The sequence below is a fragment of the Leucopleurus acutus genome, assembly GCF_964270905.1.
Source record: "Leucopleurus acutus genome assembly, chromosome: 6".
Lineage (NCBI taxonomy): Eukaryota > Metazoa > Chordata > Mammalia > Artiodactyla > Delphinidae > Leucopleurus > Leucopleurus acutus.
The window spans coordinates 59,213,240-59,239,150 of record NC_139149.1 but is presented as its reverse complement, the minus strand read 5'-3'; the positions used below and the strand labels follow the sequence as shown (position 1 = coordinate 59,239,150).

General features: G+C 41.4%; 1 protein-coding gene across 1 annotated transcript in view; it reads right to left on the bottom strand.

Moving 5' to 3' along the window:
* The window catches only part of RAPGEF4 (Rap guanine nucleotide exchange factor 4), a 319,624-nt gene that overhangs the window by 119,229 nt on the left and 174,484 nt on the right, over positions 1 to 25,911 (bottom strand). Inside the window, 3 exon segments of the mRNA XM_082841163.1 lie at positions 14,015 to 14,044; positions 14,047 to 14,081; positions 18,041 to 18,113. Of these exon segments, the coding sequence (XP_082697289.1) occupies positions 14,015 to 14,044; positions 14,047 to 14,081; positions 18,041 to 18,113 (138 nt within the window).

Here is a 25,911-nt window from a genome sequence, read left to right as displayed (position 1 = left end):
CACAATACATATATGCTGGAATTAGACAATTAAATAGATGACAGATGGTACAAGTCAAATTTCTCAATGTTAGAGTGAGAAGTTTCAAACAAGCAAGAAGAAAAGGCTAGAATGGTCCATTTGGTAATGGATTACAGTTAGAGAAATCGGTATGAACTCATACTTGGCTAAATATAGATACAGATAGATGTGTGTATATATATATGTATTTATAGATATGCTTTATGCACAAGTTAGTATACCCACATATATTTCCTTGCTCTTTTAGCTGAGAGGGCTTAGAAGCAATAACATCTCAGTAGTAACAAACACACATACCACCCAGATCTTGGTTTCTAACACCAAGATCTTCAATAAAAGGAACCAAGGATCCTTGACAAAACGGCTACTGCTAAGATGGGGACAGGGAATATACAAGCATCTAGTTGTGTCAAAAAATGTCCAAAAATATAAACCAAAACGAAACACGATTATGGAATATGTCAATGAAACACAGGAGCCAACTTAAAGAGCTACCGGTGGCCAATGCTGGAACTTGACTAAGAAAATAAATAAGTAATATTGGCTTATAACCCAAAATATAAAATAAATACCTATGAGTCTATGCTGATATGAAAAACGGTTGAATAAGTAAATAAATGTGGTAGAAGAGACAATCTCCCATGAGAAGAATTTCAAATGATTTATGTAGATATCTGCTATCAAGGAGGTAGAGCATAACTCCCTTCTCAAGTGTGGGCTGTGCACAGTGACTTCCTCTCAAAGAGTTCAGTCTGGAAAGGGGATGACTTTACAGTAGAGAAACTTGGAAAATACTACCTTAACCAAATAATCAAAGTCAATGTTAACAACGATAAATCACCTTGACAGTATATATTCTTGATATGGTGTGATGAAAATGGTACATCTGTTGTCTTTCCCAGAAAACCTATAATCTGAGTCTGATCTTGAAAAAATATCAGACAAATCACAAGTGAGGAACATTCTCCTACATACCTGACCAGTATCCCTCAAATTGGCCAGTTCGTCAACAACAAGGAAAGTCTGAGAAACTGGAACAACCAAAGGAGTCTAAGGAGACAGGACCACTAAATATGAAGTGATATCCTGGAAGGGGTGCAGGAACAGAAAAAGGATGCTACGTAAAAACAAAGGAAGTCTGAATAAACAACAGACTTTCGTTACTAATAATGCATCAATACTGACTCATAAAAATGCTAAAAGATAAAAATTGTCAATTCATAATTCTCTATCCTTTAAAATATCCTCTAGGAATGAAGGTAAAAGAAAGACCTTCTCAAACGAAGAAGAGCGTTGGTGAATTTGTAGCCAGCAGACCTGTTTTATGAGAATTTCTAGGGGAAGTTCTTCTGTCAGAGAGGAAATGATACCAGTCAGAAACTTAGAACATCAGAAATGAAGGAAGAACAACAGCAACGTAACCAGAAATAATTCCAAAAATGGGAAGGGGATGAAGTGAAAACTGACTTTAAAAGATATAGATGGCTGTTTGAAAAAAAAAATTATTGCAGAGGAAATTCATTCTCCAATATGGTTGGGACAATATTAAAGTCCTTTCAAAAACTTCACTGAAAAAGGTAGGATATGAAACTATATATACAGTATAAACTAAAACTTGTTTCTATGTATTAAATATAGAAACACTCAGAGCTCTGGGTGGTGGCATTTTAGGAGATTTTAAAAAACAGTTTTATGTTTCCAAATATTCAACAGAAGTACTATTATACTTATTATCAGGGAAAGATAACCATGATTTAAAAATCCAGTCTTGCTGGACTTCGTCTTAGACTCTTGGCATAAACATTTCCCTTTAGGCACACAATATAAGCTTCAATGACTCATCTGAATGTAAATCTGGCTCACAGACTTTAAACCAAATAGATAAAAAAGAAGAATTCCTGTAATATCCTAGGACACATAGGCTTGCTGCTATCATCTACTGGCTCAGAACCCATATCTAAGTATCTCAAAAGACTTATTAACAAGATCAAATCTTGTTAATTTCCACATCATACGTGTTAAGAAGACAGTGAAAAAGAAATTATGACTCTGATTGAAGGGAATGCGTGTAGTTTTTAAAGCACAATGCTTAGTGCAATCAAACCTGTTGCAAAATGTGATGTCAACATTATTCTCCTAACTGCTTCTGTCCTATTTCTTCATACACAAGGGATGAAGACTAACGCCCAAATGTGATATTGATTGCATTATGCTGTTATCTGAGTACACCAGAGGAAGGAGACTGATATTTCAGAAGTCAGCTGAATGTGCGTCACCGGGGAGGAATAGTGAACAGCTACTATTTCCTGTCTTGCCTTCTTCCAGGGCCAGACCTCCCCACTGTCAGAGCTGAGCCCACAGTGGTATCTCACCCACACTGACTCAGAATTGGGGTAGAGGGACCGCAGGACCTACACTAGATCAGTCCGTGTCCTTCCCCAAGGTTTTCTAACAGTAGCTGCTGGGAAAAAAACAGGAATAGTTGGTGACCATGTTTCCAGGCTTGGGGAGAGGTGGAAGTAGAGCCCTTGGCCTCTATTAGCCCAAGGCCAGCGCCACACCAGCTCTTCCTGTGGACTTTGCGTTTGAACTGGCTTAAAATGGGTTTCTGCCACCTGTATCCTCCATAGTTTGGAGTTATATAGTAACTTAGTAACTGCATTCTTTTGAATCAGGAAAACATCAGGGGTGATGAATAATGAAACTTTCTTTTTTCAGAAATCCTTTGGGTTCAAGTGACGTGGCTCTTACAATGTGTGAGGTATTTTGGCACTTAACTCCAGTCTCTCTCAGTACCACATTCTGATATAATTATCTGTTTAACCAGTCTCTGTCCTAGGCTGTTTAAGCTGTTAGGCTGTTTGCTCTTTGAAGTCAAGAATTCGTTTTATTGGACTTTGTAGCTCCAGAACCAAAGTTTGTATCTGCGTGGCAGATAGTGGGCACTTAATACATGTCAGTTGATTTTAAAAGAATTAAATATAATCATTTTTCCCCTATTACGGAATTACTTCACTCCTTCAAACTTAATTGGAAATTTGTGGCTTGGCTGGAAAACTTAATTTATTTAAGAAAAAGGGGGTTATTAACCCATTTAGTAGCATAAGAAACTACAAAGAGAATGATTAAACTAATTAAGAAAACAAATTGTTTCAAGCAGGTCATAGCCATTTAAATCATATAGAAATAATTTGTGGGCTGAGTTACAAATAATATGCCACTACCTATTCATCCTAGGTCCCTGAGGATGTCTATTAAGTCACACTTTGTTAGCTTGATTCATTTACTATTTCTACCTGAAATATTCTACAAATCAACTTTTCATTAACCTTTTATTTGAAAGGTGATACCTGCAGTTATACACAAAATTTGCTCACAAACATAAATTCTCTTAAAATCTACAAAATATAACAGAAGGGGGGAGCCAAACCTAATAAAATTCTTGCTTATTTTTGTCTTGTATTTAACTCTTTCAGAAACATTCTAATTTTATTCATGCCCCAGGCATATACTACTCAGTATAAATACCTAAAATCAAATCTCATTACCACTCTCTAATCTAATGTTTATTATCATTAACGACTGACTGGACAGGGGTACAGTACAAAAGCCTACTCATACCTCATTCCTGGATACTGTCTAGTATAACGACCTTCAAACTAAGTGTCCAAATTCACTTCATCCTCAGTCTTCCCTTTCTTAGCTGTTGGAGCTGCATCCTTCTGCGTGATTGGGCCAAGAACCCTGAAGTCGTCCTTGACTTCTCTCCTTCTCTCTCACCTCACATTTAATTCATCAGAAGATCCTAGGACTCCATTTTCAAAATCCACCCAGAATGTAACACTTTCCACGGCCTCCAATGTGACTACAATCTCTCTCTCTCCCCATGAGGCACCACATGAGCTGCTCAGGAGTCAGAGTTTAGTGACATTGCTATGTAAAACTATTTCCATTCTCACCTGCTGATTTACGTGAACAAGCTTTTCCAGTGCTTACATATCTAAAAACCAAGAAGTGGAGAATTGATGTTAACCCCTATTGCCTATAGATAATAAATTCATTTTTAAAAAGCATCCAAGTCATTCAATGATGCCTTTACAGTTATAATTTAATATTTAATAATTATTTCTAAATATATATAAAATATTTATTTTGTTTTGACAATTGTATACTACTACTAACTATCATTCAACTCAGGAGAAAAATTTTAAAGGAAACTTACGGTCATTAGAAATTTTAAAACATTAAGCTTTAAATATATACTTGTTTTTGATACATGAAAGTATAAGAGTGTGATCAATAACAGACTTTCAATCGTAAAAATACATTACAACTTGGAGGTGCCACGTTAACCCTGGGCAGCTCACATTTGGACACTTAACACGAAGGAAGATTATCTTCCGTTTTATTTAAGACACTTATGTTTGGGTCTTTGTTACTGTAGCTAAATCTGTATATTGACTAATACATTGTCGTAATTTAAAAGTAATCAGGTCTGGACAAAAATTCATTACAATAGGATAAAATTCTACGTGGCAGATAGAATGGGAATATAGTTTAAAGGAGAAAAAGAAGTAATATAACATTGCCAACTGTTACAGAAGAGCTTATTCATATATTTTTTAAATGATGAGTAACAAAATATTTCCCATAATGTCCAACTCTGGGCTAATACACAGTAAGCATTCTATAAAAACTTGCCAGTTAATAGAATCACTTCTTGGGGAAAGCTGTTTGACTTACAGGATTGGGACTTAATATCTTTCTATGGACTTGCAGATCAGATGCCCCTTCATTTAGTAAAGTGAAATTATCAACAACATATTAGATTGGAAGATATATGAATGGATGAATGAATGAATGAATAAATGAGTTGGATATTTTGGCTAATTCAGAGGTTCCCAAGTACCAGTTATCTTACAAAAGAAAATAAAATTTACTATTAATATTTCCACTTTCATCCAAACATTTTGCGCCATGTAACTAAAAACTTCAGCTGTAAGGTTAGACGTGTAGAAACACTGGAATGGCCACCAGAGGGAGCCCAAGTGTTTTTCTGAACATACCAGACACCAAAAAGAAAACAAAATATAAAGCTGGGGGAGCAGGGGACGGGTGTGTGTAGGGGAAGGGACCATTACTGGTTTCAGTCAAAAGAATATCTTGTTGAATGACACAGCCATTTTTGCAATATGTTACAAATTCCTTTACTAGGTAGTTGTACATTGCAATGCTTTGAAAATTTAAATAGAAGAATTTGTTAATATAATATTAAAAAAGCTCACATACCCTAAAACTAGAAGGTGCAGGGTGGACTGCCATGATGACATCCATGATTCTCTGCTGGGCCCCCAAACGAGCCAGGTGCCTTCTCCAGCTTATCTTCTTTACTCTCTTACTGCTCTTACACTCTACCCCATCCGTCTCTGTAGTCAACTTTGGGTGTGGTTTCCTCACTTTGTTTGGGATTGGGCTATCAAATTACAGCACCAAATCAGTGCTTGGTGTGACTTGGGAATTGTTCATTCTCTTAGCTGAGCTAAGTTACAAGGACATTAAGATGAATGACTTTTCATTTGGCATCTTGCCGTCTTCCCAGAATTGAGCACTGGACCAAGTCCTAATAGGACGCAAGCTTTTATAAGGTTTCCCAGACCCAATCTCCTCCTAAACCAGAACCTACTGGACAGCCTCAGAGATCCCCAGTCTAGGATAATATCCCTGGACTGAGGTTACCAACAAGGGTGTGATTTCCTTTGGAATGAACCTCCAGGGAAGCTTAATGTAGTGTTTTATGTTTGGGAGCAGTGTAAAGTTTGGGAATTTCCCCCCTGCTTTACCTTATTTGATCTCCCAACAATCCTTTTGCTGTGTTTCACTGGGGAAATCACCATTTTATCGATGAGGAAACTGAGGGTCAGAGTGCTAAGACTTGTTCAGTGTTGCTGGCTATTAAGTGTCAGGGACAGAAGCTGATGCACCTCTGGGGACACAGACTATAACAATGAATATGTATTGAATCCAGTCATATTAGTATATTCTGAGACAGAAATAAAATTCTCATCTTCCTTTCTGTCAAATTACGAATAGGTAGAAAGTCGGATGGAAGTGCATTTAATGGCTTAGCACCTGTTTTACGGGGTATTTTCATAGTATGTTTTCCTAAGTTTCTTTTTCATGTCCGGATGGGATAATTTTATCATGTATGCAAATAAATTAGCAGAAACCAGATTAAATTCCACAAGGTTAGGTCCTCTGCTGAATGCTGCTAGATTTAACATGTTGATTAAAGCCTTGACTATGGAATCAAAAGCATTCTTATTAAATCTGACAATGATACCCAGTTGGGTGGGGTGGCTGGCACTTAGGAAAACTGGAATGAAATTCAAAATAACCTTGACAAATGGAAAAGGAAAAAGAGGTCAAAATTCAACTGAAAGCTTTGCAGAGTGATTCATTCAAGAGAAGGGGGAAAAAAACAAAGGAGAACCACAGAAATCAGAGAGCACTGACTGGGCAATTATAGCAGAAAAGGAGCTGGAGATCAGAGTGAACAATAGGCTTCGAAGGCATCAGCTCCAGATCTGTCATTTTTAAAAGGAAGGCATGATATTGGGATGTACAAATAGGGGGAAATTCAAGCTAATTCCCCATCTGCATTCAAAACAGATCAACCTTTAGTTAACGAAAAAAAAAAAGGTGTTTTGTTGGAACCCTGAAATGCCTGATGCTTAGAAGTCAGATTTTGACTTTGCAAGGGCTCCTAGCAAGTAGAGTCCAAAATAATGAAAAGTTTTTTATTTTGAAAGGTTTTGAAAAGCTCTGGTACTCTCTTTCTTTGTTCATGCATCGTTCTCCTTTCCCTTCCACCTGGGTAACATCTACGTTCCATCAAGAGCGCACGGAGGCATTTCCTCCTCTTCCATCAAGAGCGCACGGAGGCATTTCCTCCTCTTCCGGGAGGCCTGCTCTGAGCCCCTCCCCTTCTCCTGAGAACCACACAGCCCCATGTGCCTCCTGAGAGTATGTAGGGGTGCCAGCACTGGCGCTTGGCCTGCCTCATCTCTCTAATCCTCCTGGCAGGCCCCTCGGCTTCCACCGCTATGCCACTACTCCCACACTACTGTTACTCTTACCCTGTAGCTGGGGAAACAGAGGAGTAAGAGGTTAACTAACTTGTCCACCTTCACATGGTTAGTAAGCGGCAGAGCTGGACTTGACTCAAGCCCGCAGAGCCTCTAAGGCCACGCGGTCACGCCACGGCCTCCCGACCACACGTGCCACAGCGCTGCAGCGTGCTGGCTTGTGTTCACACGTCTGCTTCCGTCCCCGGCTGCAACTCCCTGAAGGTGCTACACTATTTTCATGGCTCCACGTGGCGCCTGGGATCCATCAATACATATGCATTCGATTAAAGGTCTTCAAGCAACTAGACAGCACATTCTACGGGTACTTCTGAATCATTCTCTGACTGAAGGAAAATTGAAAATAAAACAAAAGCTGGAGAGAACTTGAACATTTATAAAAACTGGCAATAAGAATTCTGAACAAAGCCTGATCATATTACGAAAAGTCGGTGTTACGATTTTCTTTTCTGGAAATTCTAAAGAATGAAAATGGTTAAACATAAATTTATATATATATATCTGCATGTGTCCATATATGTACATATGGGTGTGTATACGTGCATCTATCTATAATGTAATTTTACCTGAAGGTAAAGAGAACAACTATAGAATATTTTAATATCTATGGACTCAGGGCAGTCTTGACACCGAATTATTAGAAAAGAATCCAAATCCTAAATGACATGTAATCACTAGATTAATTTATCCAATCTGAGAACACTACAATTTTCTCTCCTAAACCTAAGATGTATTTTGCAAATAATTTGGTTTCAATTTGTCAAAACAGGGACAATAAACATTCAAATACATCAAACATAAAAGATACTATATATTTTATTCCCACAGTCAATCAAGATAACATGCTAGCAGCGCCAAGTGACTGGTGATGGACATAATTGCCTGCAGCACAGAACAAAATATTTCTGAAGACAGCAGTGTACTCTCCCATAACTCTGGAATCAGCAGTGTAGTGTCTTACTATCAACATGACATTATGTTCCTGGCCCTGCTGAGAGTGGAACTAATTCTCAGCAGGAATGCCAATAGTGAACAGCCTCACCTCAAGGCCGTGGCATTTGTTAAAGTGAGAGCAGGGAGAGGCTGCTGGCGAGAGAGATTGGGGAATATCATTTCTTTTATGATTATTATTTTTAACCATTAAACACTACCCAGGTTCTCTGTGATATCTTGCCCAAGTCAAATTCTGACTACAGAAAACACTGAGAACATATTCGTAGCAAGGTTATGTGGTTAACTCAGCGGCAGCCCTAGATCAGCATGGCAGCAATACTCAAAGGCTCTCCTCCTAAAAACGTAGAGACACCGACAGTAGAACACTGAATCAGTCACCAAATATAATTTGTAATATTATAAAAATAACTCTAAAATATATTTGCGAACCACCCCCCCAATACACCCCGATAGGTGCTCTTTCATCAAGCAAACTCACAGCTTGCAGGTCCTGTGAACACTGCCGAAGAACATTCAGAGGCAACAAACACATGGCATAATTGACAACAGAAGATCAGATGTTCAGAGAGTTCCCTGCACTTACTATGTACTATGTAGATGAAGGTCAAGTACACATCATCTTAAAAATTCAATCAGAAACAGAAACAGACTTACAGATATAAAAAACAAACTTAAGGTTACCAGAGGGGGAACGTGGCGGGGAGGGATAAATCAGGGGCTTGGGATGAACGTACACACACTACTATATGTAAGACAGATAACCAACAAGGACCTACTGTATCGCACAGGGAGCTCTACTCAATATTCAGTGATAACCGATAGAAGAATCTAAACAAGAATGAATATATGTATATTTATAACTGAGTCACTTTGCTGTACACCTGAAACTAACACAGCTTTGTAAATCAACTACGCTCCAATAAAATTTTAAAAAGAGAGAAAAAAAAATTCAATCAGTATGCCACTGCAGAAGCTAGAGAGAGAGGGCACAGGCCAGCTTTTATATGAGGAGAGGAAGGGATGGAATGAAAAGCAGAAAGAAATTCAGCAAGGGCCTCTTGCCCCATAAAATGCATAATTCACAAACACAAACACAAACATTTCTTCAGAGACCAAGAGCTGAAGTTGTCCTTGGCACCTTCGACATTAACAGGCTGTTTTTTCCCGGGAGGTGGGGCTTGCTGAGCTACGCGTTCTAATAGGCCAGCTAAGGAATGAGTATTTACGCACTACAAACACGTTAATTTCGGGCCAGCAACACTGCTAAATCTAATCTTCTCTTGGGTGATAAGCAACTTGTCCTTCAAATGAAAACGAGCCGCTCAGGGTTTTCTGCCTTCAAGCGTTTGGTTGGTTTGCTCTCCTGTGTAGAGCTTCGTACCCTCAGCCAGTCACATGTGTGTTGCTTCAGTGTGGTGACGGTGCTGGTTAAAACATTCTCACCCTAGACCAGAGGGAAGTGGCTGCTGGGGTAAAGCTGTGAACTCTGGCCAGGATGTCCCAATCAGCTCTGGACGCCTACCAGTCACGTTTTAAAGTAGGATTTTAAAAACTGTGTTCCACCATAAACTGTTGGTTTGAATTCAATTTGAAAGCTGGAGTTGAAAGGTTTTACAGAGTTTTATGGGGTTTTCTAGGTTTTTTTTTTTTTTTTAATATTTTAAGTCTCTATAAGGATACACAACTTCCTTCTTCTTCATCTGACCCAGAATCATAGCCAATCTACAATGGTAAAAGAAGACATCATCATTTAATTGGTGGAAAATATTCTAATCTGTTTTCTCTAACCTTGAAAAAGAGCAATAGAGATAAATGTTACTATAGTCCCTAAAAATTCCTAAAATTGCTAACCTATTGACCCTAGTAATTACTTATTATTGCTCTCTCCTTAATGAGAATTTTCACAAAGCATGTAAACCATGTCCTTACCAGTTGCCATTTAAAACCTTATGTCTTTATAATAATTTCCAAAAATTATTCTTCATATAAATAACCCATGATTTTTTAAAAGTTTGGGAAGATTTAAGTAATCTTCTTAAAAGGAGACCAACCAAATAGCTTTACAAAACCCCCAGTCTTGCTTGTCATTAGCATCTAGCATCAGTTCTTCCAGTGCTTGGGAAACCTCTGGGCTCTGAGTTGATAGTGCTTCATATTGGGAATGTATCCTTGCGTATTTCACAAGAAGCTTACTAATCACACTGTCAACGTTATCACTGCCTAAAAAATGAAGACCTCAAATGACCCTTTTGGAAACAAGATGTTTGTAAATCAGAGAATGGGATTCTTTTGATATCTTCCTGAGTCTATTTTCTGGCTCCTTCCACACTGAGGAAGAAACGTATAAACTTCTAAAACTACAAAACTCTTTAGCAGTTGCCTCTCAAAAGAATGGAGCACAGTAAGCAACAAAGTCTATCTACGCAGCAAAATATTAGAGACAAGCTCATTCCGTCAAAGGGCAACCGTAACATTCAACTAGAAAGCGTTCTTTTCATTGCGATTTTTATGTTCTGTGTTAAACATGGTCAGTCAGGTATGCCACTTATAGGAGACAGAAAAATAAAATAAAATTTAAACGGATCAAAGAGAAGAATCTATAAAACCAACAAGCCCAAACAATTGCAACTCTGACAAAATGGTCTTCTTGCTTTATTGGTTCAATGTTAATTTTTCTAACATTTTTATCAATTATTTTACAGGTTCCAGTATCCTGTGTCATCTAAAGTTGAATGATGTCCCTATGAATTATAATAAGTAGTAGACAAAATAATCCAGCAAGTTAACTGCCGACCTATTTGTTTCTATGGAAGTGAAATTTATGAAAAGAAAGTTCTTTTTATGAAAGGTAAGGCTCGGTCTGGAAATAAAATATAGCTGGCAAGGCAGCTCAAAACACCATTTACTGACGTTTGCATATTTGATTGAAAGTTAAACATGGTGATTAACAAAATCAGGAGTAGAGCTAGAAAAAAGAATTTATTCTTTCCATAAAGAATCTGTTTGGACACTGAGACAATAGTCTAAGTGCTTTTGTTTCAGTCCACAGGCATATTATTGCTATTTAGAGAAACATAAAAGGAATATAATATTGCCCAGCATGTAGTTAAAGAGGGTAACGGATGAAAGAAATCATCCTAACACAACTTGTCTCTCTTTTTCTTTTTAAAGTAAGACATTTCTGTATTGCTTGTTTTTGCTTTTGTTTCTTTTAAAATATATTTATTTATTTTACTTATTTATTTTTGGCTGTGTTGGGTCTTCGTTGCTGCACACAGGCTTTCTCTAGTTGCGGCAAGTGGGTGCTACTCTTTGTTGCGGTGCGCAGCTTCTCATTGTGGTAGCTCCTCTTGTTGTGGAGCACGGGCTGTAGGCGCATGGGCTTCAGTAGTTGTGACATGCGGGCTCAGTAGTTGTGGCTCGCGGGCTCTAGAGCGCAGGCTCAGTAATTGTGACGCATGGGCTCAGCTGCTCCGCGGCATGTGGGATCGTCCTGGCCCAGGGATCGTCCTGGACCAGGGCTCGAATCCATGTCCCCTGCATTGGCAGGCGGATTCTTAACCACTGCGCCACCAGGGAAGTCCCCGACTTGTCTCTTATAAAGGAAAAAATTCAATTAACATTAACACCACTTTAAGGCTCTTAGGCTTCTTTTTATCTTTCTAGAGCTTCAACTCTACTCATGAATGTCTTTCATCTCATTTGCTTTATTTTGACTGATGGCATTGGAGAGCTTTCCTAATAGCATGTGGTGATGTTGTATCCACTCTACTTGCTGACAGAGAAAAAGTATGCTTCCTCTTGCTAGTGAGTTTGATATAGAATGACCCAAACAAATACAAATAAGTATATACTATGACTAGTTATTGGGGAGACAGGCTGGCCAGCCCGCTAAATCTCTGAGGGCAAGACGCTGTTAAATTCATTGTATCTGACTTTCTGCAAACTTCAAACTCCTCTTTTGTCATGAAGTGAGCTACATGACAGCTGGCAGGCTTTCTGCCAGCTGTCGTTCTGTCGTTCCACTGTGGGGAGGTCCAACCTAAAGGTCTGCCAGCTGTATCTGTCGTTCCACTGTGGGGAGGTCCAACCTAAAGGTCACCGGGTGCCTAAGAGAGACAGAGCATCCTTTGGAAGCTTAGAACATTTGAGACCTCCTGGGGCCCGGCCATTCTGTGTGTGCTCTCCACACCACTGACAGTCCCCTGATGAGGAAGCACCAGGCCCTTTTATCATCTTTATTTGGCTAATGATCCATGTACTACTTGTTACAGCGTGCTCTGGGACATCCATGTCCAAAATGGTGCTAAGATCAGTTACTTTAGCATCTAAAGCCTATTGTTTTAGACTCTCCATGAACCTGATCATCTACAGCTTTACTCAACATACAAAGATACATTTTTTAAACAGCAAAATAGCATTACAAAGGTTCACTGAACACAGACATTTTAAGGAGGGTCAGTAGACATTTGATCATGTCCGAAACGTCCATTGGACATTTGGTCCACATCAAAAGGTCCTTGAAATTTGGTTGTATCCAAAAAGTTCATAAGCATATTTGGTCCATGACAAATGGTTTTGGGCAGGGCAAATATCAAGGACCTTTTGGCATGGACCAAATGTCTCTATAGATGCTTTTGGACCAGATCAAGTGTCCTTCATGGTTAAGGAAAGCCATAAAATGTAAAAGGACAGTCACTTTCTAAGGGGTAGGGCATTTTTCAGAGGAGAAAAGACAGCTAGAAAATGATACAAGACTTGATAAAATAATAATTATTGCAACAGTCCTCACCTTTACTGAGCTCTATTATATGACTCTCCATGCTTTCCACAGATTATCTCACTCAGTATTCACGATGGCCTCTTAAGGTAGTCACAACCAACACCCACATTTTCAAGACGAGGCAAGGAGGTTTAGAGAAGTCAAGTGGCTTGCACAAAGTCCCACAGCTAGGAACTGAAGTCCTCCGCTGAACCAAGTCAACGAGGATTTGGTGTGACATTTGAAGTGACGTTGCTAGGTCTTTGTAGCGGTACAGCAGTGGACCAGAATTCCCAACCAGCCCTTTAAAACCAACATTCTGAAAACAGGAGGACCTAAAGAAAGCTAGAGTCGGACCTCCGAAAAGCAATACAGAAATAGTCTGAAATTACCACAGACACCAGCCCCGAAGCAGGGAAAGGACAGAAAAGGGAGACAGTTCTGTAACACTGTCACTTGGGTACAGCAACTGCGGAACACAATGACAAGTCAATACAATTGAGAGCCACGAAGCACCACTTCGGATGAATCCCTACACACTTCCGTATGAACCCTTCCATGTTGTTGTCTAAATTTAGATTCCAGCTAATGTCATTATCATTTGCATGCAAAGACAATGCCGCTACACCCCTACCAGCCTTAGAAGGAGTACTTGGCACTGGTTCTTGGTGACAGGTTTATCCTAAAGCACCTACTCTCTTACCTGTCTGCCCTGACCAATTCGAGCAATTCATTATTTTCAACTTCAAAGAGAAATATTGACTCTAGTGCACTTGGATACAATTATAAAATCAACTGGCCTGAAATCTCATATTTTGTATTCCTACTAAGGAAAAACAGCTAATTTTCTATGTGCTGTTAAACTAGTGGTTCTCTCTACTGCCATGTATGCATCATGGGAAAAGGAAAACACTCATCAATTATACTGTTTGTCCCTGGAATAACCTTTCTTCGGACTAGTTAACATCAAGGACATGTGATGGCCACGCCAGAGCAATCAAACTTCTCCCCTTCGTATTTCAAAGTGACTCACCAAAGACGCCAGAATAAGATTAGAAAAATATTTACTGCTCTGTTGAATGTGGATAAAGAGCTCTCTTTGATGGTAGCGTCACCACAATTATTTTTTTACCTTATGACAGTTTTTAGAAATTAGGCAGAGACAGAGTAGCTACTCACGTTCTCCTTGTCAGGAATCCCTAGAAGAGGAAAGAGAGAGAGAAAGAGCATGAGCTGTAAGATCAACTTGCAAAATGGCAATGAAATCCCCTGCTGAATCAAACCAAGTAACATTTTGGTGTTTTCAATCTGTCTTTGCATAAAAACGTACATAATGCTGCTTAGAAACGTAGCAGCACCTACCAAAATCTGTAACATAAATAAATCAGTGAATCAGGAGCAGGGCTGGGTGCCAGACGATAAAATCTCATACTTATTTTGCTTTTCTACCGTACGCTTTACTCTCCTAGAGGTGAAAATCCAGCCCTGCTTATTTTACACCATGTGGGCAACTGTCTCAGAGCAATTACTCTGTCTTGGGCACCAGAACACTCAGAATTTTAGACAAACACATCAACTCTTAAGTTGCACGGATTGTATTTTTCCAAGGCGAACCCCGACACCGCTCCAGGGATTTGAACCTGGGGGCAGGTCGCACATAAAGACTACTAGCACACAACTGTTATTTTGGGCAAAGCAAACCACTGCTGCTTCCAAGTTAGGCCCCAGCAGGCAATGGCTGTTTCCAGGGGTGTCTCAATTTTCTTAGCAAATAAGTTAATCATTCGTCCATTCACTCATTTACACGCATTTCATGAGCACTCGGTCCAGGCTGGCACTGGTCCTTTGCACTTCCTTTGGGTCTGCTACTCTGCCATGTAAGGTGGCCGTACTGGAAGGTCACCAGCCCCAGCAGAGCTTACTGGCCCCAGGACAATGAGAACAAGTGGCCTTATACTGAAGCGACAGAAGTCCAGGTGGTTTTGATGTGTGGCTTGCACCTAGCTTAGAACTACTGGGGTGGTGTGAGGGGGTTTGCAATGCAAAAATGTAGTACATCCAAATTCTGAGTAAGCAGGACTTTATGTGTTTAATAAGGGGCCATACGGGACTTAAAATATTGGCATTAAGAGCACCGAGTGCCCATCCTAATAGGCAGCGGTAAGCAGGAGGGGTAAGAAAAGAATAGATTATTAGGAAACATACCCTAATTAAACTTTGACCCCCAACCTGGGATAGTATCGGGACATAACAGCTCAGGCAGGAAACAAGGGGACAGAGAGGGTTGTCCTCTCAAGCAGAGTATTAATGAACGTGTTTGCCATCACTTCTCGGATCTGCCAGAAAGAGTAAGCGTGGCCCAATGTCAGCACTCTGAAATTCGTCTTGAGCTCATCCATCCATTTATCCATCCATCCAACGACCATTTGAAAGGACTAGAGTTGACTAATGAGGAGATACAGGGTTGTAACAGAAGCTTACTTTCTAGGAGGTTTAATAAGATAAACACCCAGTTGTACAAATCATCGTATCAGAGTGGATAGAAACTAGGGTATCTGCAGAGAAATAATACTGAAAACGTGCTCTCAGGCCATGCAGGAACTTGCAAGTTGGGCTAAGGCATTAGCAGTCTTGGAATTTCACCTTCTATGCCTGGCCATGGACCAGCATTAAAGGTTCTGAGCAACAGAGCGGTATGATCAAGAAAAAGGAGGGAAGAGACTTTTCAAAATTAAAAGACACCTAAGACATAAAAACCAGAGGCAATGGCACGGTCCTTCATGGAAGCGCAGTTTGAACGATTAACTAACTACAAAGGCATTCAGTTGGGGAAATTTGGACGTGGATTGAGTGGTGGATATTATTAAGGAAAATCATACCAGTAATTAGGTATGATAATGGTGTGGTTTTTGCATGGAAAAGTCTGTATTTTCAAAAATGCCTGCTGAAGTATTTGGGGTGAAATGTACATATATGATTAGAAGAAGGAAATATGGCAAAATAATAATATGAAAATACCTATCAAATTATTACTAATCTTATTTAAGTATTAAAGTTTAATATTAATTAAAGTGATGACAATACAGGTATTAACTGTATCATTCTGTATGCTTGAAATTTTTCATAATAAAAAGTAAATTAAAAAAGTTCTGTGTAAGTCAGGTGTAGGGTACACCAAGAGTGAAATAATGAAGGTTCAAAGCCAGTTGAGCCATCTTTGCTCTCAGGTCAAGGGTGATGAGGCCCTCAGCCAGGGGGCTGCAGAGGGGAGAGAAAAGAAAGAATATGAACACTACAGAGGAAGGAACAAGGGATGGACAAGTGATTAACTTCAGGGGGGTGGAGGTGAGAGAAAAGAGGACCCCAAAACAGTGGAGGTTTAGTACCTGGTATGGGAGGACAGTGGAGTTCTGAATGGAAATACACTTTCAGGAGGAAGGATGGTTTGTGGGAATCACGACGTATTCCGTTACTGATATTTTGAGTGCAAGAGACCAGGAGGACATCCGGGTGGAAAGAGAATGAGATCAGTAGTCACTTGGAAAGTTAGGCTGCCCTTTGTAAGACTCAAACAGATTTGTATCAGTTGCAAGAAAGGATGCAACGGTGGAGGGGTCGGTATAGAGGAAAAAAGAGAAAAATAGCCAAGGCTGTCTGAACTTCCAGCTGAGGGGAAGAATACCCATGAAAGAATACAAGGGGCCAGAGAGATACAAGAAAACCAGGATAATGCAGTGGAGGCTGGGACCCAAGGGAGGATGGAGTCCGAACATGGAAAATCTTACCCAGTCATAGAGAGTGTGTAATAGTAATGACTGAGGCTGGCTATTGGTTGGTCACTGGAGAATTCAGATGGCTTGAGTCAAGAAGTATACGGCAGAAGGAAGACTTTGAGGAGTTAAAGAGTAACTGGTGGTGAGGAAATAATAGCTCACATCACCTGGGTGCTTATTATACGCCCGGCACATTTGCTTCTAAACATTTGACACGTTTTGCTTCATTTAATCCTCACAACGATCCTATGAGGAAACTGAGGCACAGAGACACTAAGTGCCTTAACGGAAGTCACACAGCTAGGAGACAGCACAGCTGGGATTTCCAGTTCAGTTACTGGTCATCCCTAGATCAGCCAGGGGAGAAAAATCAAGAACAGGGGAAGAAATGAAAGGAAAGAGAGATCTGCCCTCCAACACCCACCTCTCCAAGGACAGAAGAGAAACAGAGAAAGAGAGGGCACAGGCTGCCCAGAAACTGGGAAACAGAGGGGACGGAAGCTCACCTAAGATCCTGGTCAGGAGGGAAGGAGGGTCACCTGTAGAGAGTGACAAGCCTGAGCGTGAAAATGAGAGTGGGAATTCAAGGAGGTAGGAAGAGGATGGGAAGGGTGGCTCTGGCTCTGAAGATGCTTGGAGTGGAAGTACTGCTCGATCCATCAGTGTGTCAGTGTTGAAGTGCTACAGCTTCAGAAACCCCAGGGCTCGCTGCCTCGTAACACATATACGGACAAGAGCCAAGTAAGGGGACCCAGAGCCTCAACGAGCAACTGCCAGGGATGGTATCGAGTGCTAAAAAGATGCTTCTGACATGCACGAACAGATAAACAGACTCAGGACACAGGATTTCTTCGAGTCTAGTGGGCACCCATTAGAAAAGAGCATCACAGAGAAAAGCTTCCTCTCTTTTACGATCAGCCAGAGACTCACCTGGCTGATTCCAGGATCTCTTACAAAAGGCCTGGAACTGGAAGAGGCCACGACCTAAGAAGAAGGAAGAATGAATCCCGCTGCTTCTCTCCTTGATCGGTAGCATCAAAGTAAGCAAGAGGCGTGGCTCTCAGGTGTCTACGACAAACACAGTTCTTGAGCCCCATTTTTAAAAGAGCCCAGAAACAACACTTTAAGATGAAGGTATTTTGGGAAAGCACGCTGAAGTTCCAACTAGTACCAGAGCATACCTCCCTCTATCAGCTCAGACCACGAAATGATACTATAGGAACAATTTTTAAAAATAACTCAAGTGTGGGCTGGTGGGTCTGTTTATCCACAAGAGAGTCTGGAGACTTACTGTCAAGCTGGTGTAGGAAGTATTTTTGGGTCACATGAAAACACATGCCGCACAACAGACTTTTATATACAAAATGTTCATGTTTTTCACTTACTGTCATTGTTAGAGCCTGTTTCCATAACACCATAAGGAGGAGCCAGAAGTCCTGCCATGTACTGTCGATACTTCTGAAAGACAAGATTGTAAACTCAGGGTACGGATATTTACTCACTTTGAACATTCACGTATTTACATGTTAAGAAGCAGAAACGCTGGGTGTCAGGAAGCATCTGAGTCTTGTATTTATAGAGCCATGGAGCGTGCTGTCTGGGCTCTGGGGCCTAAAATAAAAATGCTGTGTTCTAAAGAGGTCTTCCCGGATGAGACTGAAAGAGCCCCTGTTGGGGAGGGCGTTCTATCACAGCCCGTTCCTCCATGTATCTGCGGCTGATTAACCAGACGGTGCGGGCTCTTACCCTCCCCTCCACCTCTCGCCAAGCCTCTCGTGCTCTCAAACACACGCTCAGGATTTTGAGGAGGGAAAAGACATTTGGTTTTTGCAGATGCAGATACGAATAAAAGTGCCGCCTTCTTAACAGGTGAATAGCACTGAATCAACTGTCTTTCAAAGCAAAAAGAAATGCATCTCTAGAAAATGTCTGTTTTGAAAGAAGCTGATTCATCGCCGCTTACCAGCTTCCTTTTACACTGTACACCTGCCCGTTACGTGACCTCCCAAGAACTTTCGATTTGTTGTCAAATACAATAGTTTGGCTTCATTTAGAACTATGTGGATTCCCCTGAATTGTCTCCCCCTAACTTTTGGTCCAGGCCTGCTTTAAAACCTGGGGCTCAGCGATATACATTAGCCTTGGGAGTCTGTGCTGTTTGGAAGGGATAAGGCTTGGTGAGCATAAAGCATGAGGTAGAGCACCCAACAAGAGAGGAGTGACATTTACGAAGAATGGAAAGTGAGTGTAAGACATCGTCTCTTCCCAGGTAATAAGTACAGCCTCCTCCCCTTTCAGAGTGAAAAGCTGGGCAATTTTATTTATTGCGTGGTGTCATGTATATTTATGGTTTATAATTATGATGACACATAAATGTTAAACAGCACCAAAGGAATCAACACTCTATAACGTGCCTGTGGGTTACACAAACGTCAGCAGAAAAGACTTCATCTGTAGCAATGGGCAGCTGGCAGCATGCGGTATTTGAGCAGCCATCTGGCCCATTTGGTAGATTTGAATGGTGTTTGTAAAGTAACATTGACGAGTTCTCAAAAGAGCCTTCTTCTAGTCAAGATGTGACTAGCTTTTTTTTTTTTTTTTTAATCCTTTTTTCTTCTCGTTCTGAGGCAACTATACTAACACCTGCATGCAAACATTTAAAATCATGATTTTTCTCTGCCTCTGAGTTAACTAATCACTCCAACGTACACACGGGACCAATCCATCACCCTGCATTCCTGACGTTTCCTTTGATAATTCCCCAATTCTGCTTTTCCACTTTCTTATGATACTGTCTACTTTTCTTTCTCATAAGAAAGCACTGATCAAAGCACACTTCTGGGCATAATATTATGCTGGACTCTGAACAAAACAGGCTCAGAGAGAGCAGATGGGCTAGGTTATGTTCTAAGAAGGTTCTATGACCCCCTACAGCCTTTTGAGGTATTCCTGTCACTGTTAGCAACTACATTAACAGGCTCCGGAAAGAAATAATTCATGTTAAATTAAAGGAGCAATTTTGCTTTGCTTAGAGATGTTGTTTTGGATGCAATGGATGCAATTTGTCTCGGGCACCTCAATGTCAATTTCCATGAACTCCAGGGAAGCACCTTGCTGACTCCTAAATGAACAGGACTCCGCCTTCCTTCAACTCCATAGCACTAGGTCTGAGCTTGGCTCAGACCTAGTTGGAGCATGTTACCAGGGCTGCCACTCCTGGGAACAGAAAACAGAGCAGCCGTTTGGGGCGCAGAGTGCGGGCTGGGCTTCAGCGTGTGTTTGTACTGAGCGTCTACTATGTGCAGACTGTGTCCTAGACACTGGGCTTACTGCAGAGAACAAGCAGACAAGGCCCCTTGCACTTGTGAAACATCGATCTCCTGCAAAACAGGGTACCCTGTCTTGCACATAATAGGATATTAGCGCTTATCGTTGACTTCGGGAATGTGAATGGACATTTTCAAACATATGTAAAAATAGAAAGAATACCACGCTGCATACTTAACATCCATCCTCAATAATTATGAACTCATGACTAATGTTATTTCATCTACAATCCTATCCACTTGCCCCTCTCAGAGTTATTTTGAAGCAAAGTCCACATATCATATCATTTATTCCATAAATATTTCAGTAGGAATCTCTAAAAGGTAAGGATTCTTTTCTTCCCCCAAACAAAACCATAACACCACTAGCACAACTAAGAAATGTAACATCATCTCCATAATATCCAGTCAAGTGCAAATTTCTAACTGTTTCATAAATGTCATTGCTGAATTGAATTTAAAAATAACGTATTAGATACATAGATGAATGGAACAGAACACAGAGCCCAGAAATAAACCCACACGTATATGGTCACTTAATTTACAACAAAGGAGGTGCTGGGAAAACTGGACAGCCACATGCAAAAGGATGAAACTGGACCACAATCTTACACCATACACAAAAATTAACTCAAAATGGATGAAAGTTGCGAACGTAAGACCTGAAACCATTAAACTCCTAGAAGAAATCATAGGCTGTAGGCTCCTTGCTGTTAGTCTTGGCATGACTTTTTTTGGACTTGACAGCAAAAGCAAAGGCAATCAAAGCAAAAATCAGTAAGTGGGACTACATTAAACTGAAAAGTATTTGCACAGCAGAAGAAACAATCAACAAAATAACCTACTAAATGGGAGAAAATGTTTACAAATCATGTATCTGATAAGGGGTTAATATCCAAAATATATAAATATAACAGACTCAGAGATACAGAGAACAGATCGGTGGTTGCCAGAGCTGGAGGGCGGGGAGTGGGTGCAATGGGTTTTTAAAACCTATTTCTGCAGAACCCTGGGCTCCTTGGAGGACCCTCAGGCAAGGGTACCATGGAAGCAGAACCTTCAACTAGAGTGTCTTCACTTTTAGCTGATATATAATTTAGAGTTCTAAGAGCAATTTCATTTGAAAGATGACTTTTGCTTCTAAAAAAGAAAAGTTTACAAACCACAAAATTAAATAATCTCTCAACTTCCAGCCAGACAGATGTCACTCAAAGATCTCCATGAAGAATCAACAAAGACCAAATTAGGATTTGCCTATGAAGTGTTAGGGATTCTATTCTCTGTTAGAAAGACGTCTATGGTTGTAGATTGGCCAAATGACAGGCTGCTCCATACCTGAAAGGGTTATCAACAAAACCAGTAGAGGGCTTCCCTGGTGGCGCAGTGGTTGAGAGTCCGCCTGCCGAGGCAGGGGACACGGGTTCGTGCCCCAGTCCGGGAAGATCCCACATGCCACGGAGCGGCTGGGCCCGTGAGCCATGGCCGCTGAGCCTGTGCGTCCGGAGCCTGTGCTCCACAACAGGAGAGGTCACAACAGTGAGAGGCCCGCGTACCACAAAAAACAAACAAACAAACAAACAAAAAAACAAAACCAGTAGAACTAAGAATTTAACTGAGATGCATCATGGTGCAATGCTGCCCTTCTCAAACTGAGGGCAGTTTGCCTTCAGTTAACTCTTGTCACAACAAGGGTAAGAGGGTATGTGACAAGGGTTAACAGGAGCTCTTCCTGGAGCTTAACATTTTATTCTATGTCAAATAGTTTAAAGCATTACTTTTATATTATGGAGCAGAAAACTAAATCTGCATGAATTTTAAAGATTAAAGCACATGCGACTTCAAAGGAAGTTTGAGCTTGCTTCTGGCTACTTCTAGCTACAAAGGGTCTAGACCCAAGGCGTTATGTATTGATTTCCTCTACATTCAGAGAACTTCAGTGGAAAAACCCAAGCGCCTCTGATGTAACGGAAAGCGTGCAGATGCTGGAATCACACAAGAAAGGGGTCTTAATTCTGATTCTGCCACGTGCCACCTGCGTGAACCTGAGTGAGTTACTTACCTCAGTTTCCTGGGATAATATCACCCATCTTTCAGGGCCACTGGGAGGATGAGAAATAAAATCTAGAGAAGTGCCCAGCACATATTAGGCACTTAATACATGATTACTGTAGTAGTAAGAAACGATCAAGAATTGGTCAAACTAATCCCAATATATTTGACGATATTTCCCAAGCAGAGTGTCCAGCTTTAGGGAAGAACACTCTCTAAGTGACTTCTCATTACTGAGGCTGTTGATACACACAATATAAAGACCCACAATACATCCACTGACCTGTCTGCTAAAGGGAGCTATGGAGAAATAAGAATTTAAAGAATAGATGTTCTAAAGTAATTTTATAATATACTGCCTACTTTCATACCCACATGGCAAAAGAGTCCAAGGAGAAGGGAAGAGCCCAGGAGAGAAAGCCCAGAAATAACTGAACGAAAGTAAGTAAAGCCTTTCAGCCATCAGAACTGACTTGGGTTAACAAAACCTCAAAAAAAAAAAAACCTCTAAATTACAATTGGCCAGTTTTCAAAGCAAAGTCAGTGCAGGGAAGAAATCCTCAGGCTAGTGAGGCCAGAAGCCTGTTCTTAAATCAAGGTGGAGATACGCCACTGGCTATCCTAATGTTTTCTGAGAAAAGACAAAAGATGACAGTCTTAGGAAGGTTAAAACCTGGTCCATGTCTCAGCCCCTTCACTGTCCCCCCAAAGCCACTGAGGAAGGCTGGCTGGGAGGCTGGCAGAGCAGCCCCCAGGCCGAGGGAGGCTGCACAGCCTTGAGCCCCAGGCTGGGGCTGCTCCCACCCAGAGCCGGGGGTACCTTTCTCTACTCCGCGCAATGGCCCCACATGGCCCAGCTGTAGCCTAGGAGCCAGATATAAAAGTTGGGTGGTGTCTGCTGGAGGAGGGGGCATAGTAGACATATGTCATATTCTAAAGGCCAGTCTCAATTTGCCAAGCAGGACACACAGAGAATAAAGGCTGGCAGCCTGAACCCTAGCTAGATCCTCTGTGACAAGAGAAGAAGGGGTCCCAGTGGGGCGGAACTCCCCACCCTGGAAGTCAAGGCACACTGAGGGCTTTCCTGGGTGTCCTCTGAGCTGCTGCCCACTGCCAAGGCATCTAGGCTGCCAGCACGCAACTGTCACCACATTCCGCAGCAGCCAGGTGCGGACCTCAGCTTTGGGTACAAGCCTTCCCAGCAACTGTCCCCTGCCTTTTGCCACCCACCCCATCCACCCCATCCACCTAGGAGATCTTCAGGTTTCAGGAAAAACGTAAATAACATCCTTAGGCTGGGATATCAACTCTAGAAAAACATTAAAAACAGGAAGCCATGAGGATGATCGACAGGCCTTGCTGTGAACACCTGAGGGTCGGGGCGATGCACATGTGCTCAGAACAGGGACATGCTAATGACAGCTCATGGTGGGCAGTGTCCAGGGTTGGGGAAGCATAGAGGGGACTCAACCAGGGGTGTGGGGATATGTCGTGTCATCATGTCCCATTCATTACATCTGTACTAGGGTCTCCCAAAGTATTAAAGCTGAGTTCATGAAATGTAATGACAAACAGGTTGCCTGTACTTTCTCTGAAAGTATCCTGATTATGCGGTAGAGTAACTTAGAATAGGGAGGTAAAGTATAGGGCCCCCCCCTTTTCTGTTTCTTGGCAAGAGTTCTTTCACAACCTCTGTATGTGTAATGGATGGTGGGAAAACGGACATGGCACATTGCTCTAAAGTCCCAGAGATCTAGAAAATTCTTAAACATGTGAAGAGGAGAAGGGGAAAAAGTAAAGCAGTTGTAGAGGGAAACCTTCATGCAGAATTTTTCTTTTTACCCTTTTAGAGCCATATGTACTGCTTCTCTCACAGCAGATCACTGGCTGGACCGAGTTTACCTCTTACTGCCGGCTTATTCTTTTTCCTTGTTTCTTGATTTCCCTAGCATCGACCTAACAGGCACAGAGAACTTCTACTGCCTCTTCTTCAGTGATGTTTAATTCATCCTTCGGCTCTAATATAGATATACCTAAATGGAGGCAAAATCTGTTTGCCAACTCCCGGCCATTTTTAATTCATGAGTAACCTGCAAGAGCTGTAGTTTGGAGGGCAAAAATCACAACTATAGCTCTAATGGAGGAAGTTTCCCAAACCTGAATCGCTTAAGAATTCTAGAATGAAGCCCGAGTAAGATGATGCTGCAAGGAAGCAAATACAGTCTCCCACAGAAACTTCCTGTTTGAAATTCTCTCTCCTCCTGGGCTGTGAAGGTGCAGAGATCCCAACCCATAGGTGGAGGGTCCCTCAAATTCCCTCAAGTGAGAGCAGGGCGGTGAGGAATACAGCTTAGGCAGCCCTCACTCAGTCACAGAGATGAGTCAGATTAGCCCGGAGGGAAAGGGAGAGAAAAATGCATTCACTAAATCAGTCAAGGGGAAAAGAGAAGCACAGTGGGGTCCTCACAGTGGGATCCCCAGGGGCTTTGCTTCTAGGGATGGGGACAGCCATTCTCACGTGATCATACAATCATCTGCTTCTAGGAATGGGGACAGCCATTCTCACGCGATCATACAATCATCTGCTTCTAGGGATGGGGACAGCCATTCTCACGTGATCATACAATCATCTCAGTGCAGTGGTCCCAGGGGATAGAAGTAAAAAAGGTACTGAAAACGTGGCTGGGTGGTAGAGTGTGGGGCAAATTCAGATCTGGGAGTCAGGGCAAGGACGTGAAATCTGAGGCTGAGAGGGCTTGGAGGTAAGGGCCAGAGGGCCTTCCAGGTAGAGGGGGAACAGGGGTGCTGTGCAGACAAAGACGCGTCTCTGGCAGGAGAGTCAGGATGAGGGTGTCGGGAGAGGGGAAGGCAGTGGGGACAGAGCGGTGCACGGGCCAAACAGGCGAGGCCTTGGAGGCCATGAAGGGAATTTGGAACTTTATCCTACTATAATTGGAAGCGGTTTAAGTGGAGAAGTGACAAGAACAGACATGTGTTTTTAAAAGATCATTCTGGCTGCTGTGTGGAGAACGGTTTTGATGGGAAAATAAGGAAGGCATTAAGCCCTTAAGGGGAGGGCAGGCCTGGATGTGGGCCCTCAAAGGGGCCTGAGATTAGCGGGGAGGGAAGAGAGAGAGACGGGGAGCAGGGGTGGTAAAGACCCTTCGTTCCTCAAGGCCAAACAATCTCCAAGTACTTAGACTTGATGATAAAGCCTCGGATTTCTTGCCAAAGCACACTCAACACACGTGCGCTTTTAATATGACTAAAAGGTTCGGCGATTTCAGGAGGCTCATGAATGAGCTCATGAATGATTATAATTTTAGTGCACACTCTGCATGTTTGAGGGACTGAAATAGCCATGAGCTTCTCTTAGAAAAACTCAAATTGAGAGGAAGACATACACACACAGTAGGTCAATGCTACTTAATTGAGTCCTAAAATAATTTGTTCTGGAGCTGTTATTGCACAGGAAATCCTCCTAAACTCTCTTTTTGCTAAGCCTGAACCTACTACATCTAATGTATAAATGAGACTAGGAACATTGTCTCTAAATAACTGCTACCTCCTCGTTTATATAAAAACCTGTTGATTGACATTTTATTTAAACATATTCGTCTTCAAAGTGATGACTATTAAGTAGAGTTATCCTGAATTAAAATGATGAAGGCCAGCACTTATAAAACTAACAGGAATATCGTCCTACATACCATGGGAACATGCAAATTCCAAGAAAGTGCTTAAATATTGATAATACAAAATTAGGATGCATCAATCATTTAAAAACCTAAAATAAAGGATCATTTCGCAGAAAGTAACAGCCCTGACTGTCATCCCATTAGAACAAGCTACCAACATTTTGACTTTGCATTCTTGCTCTA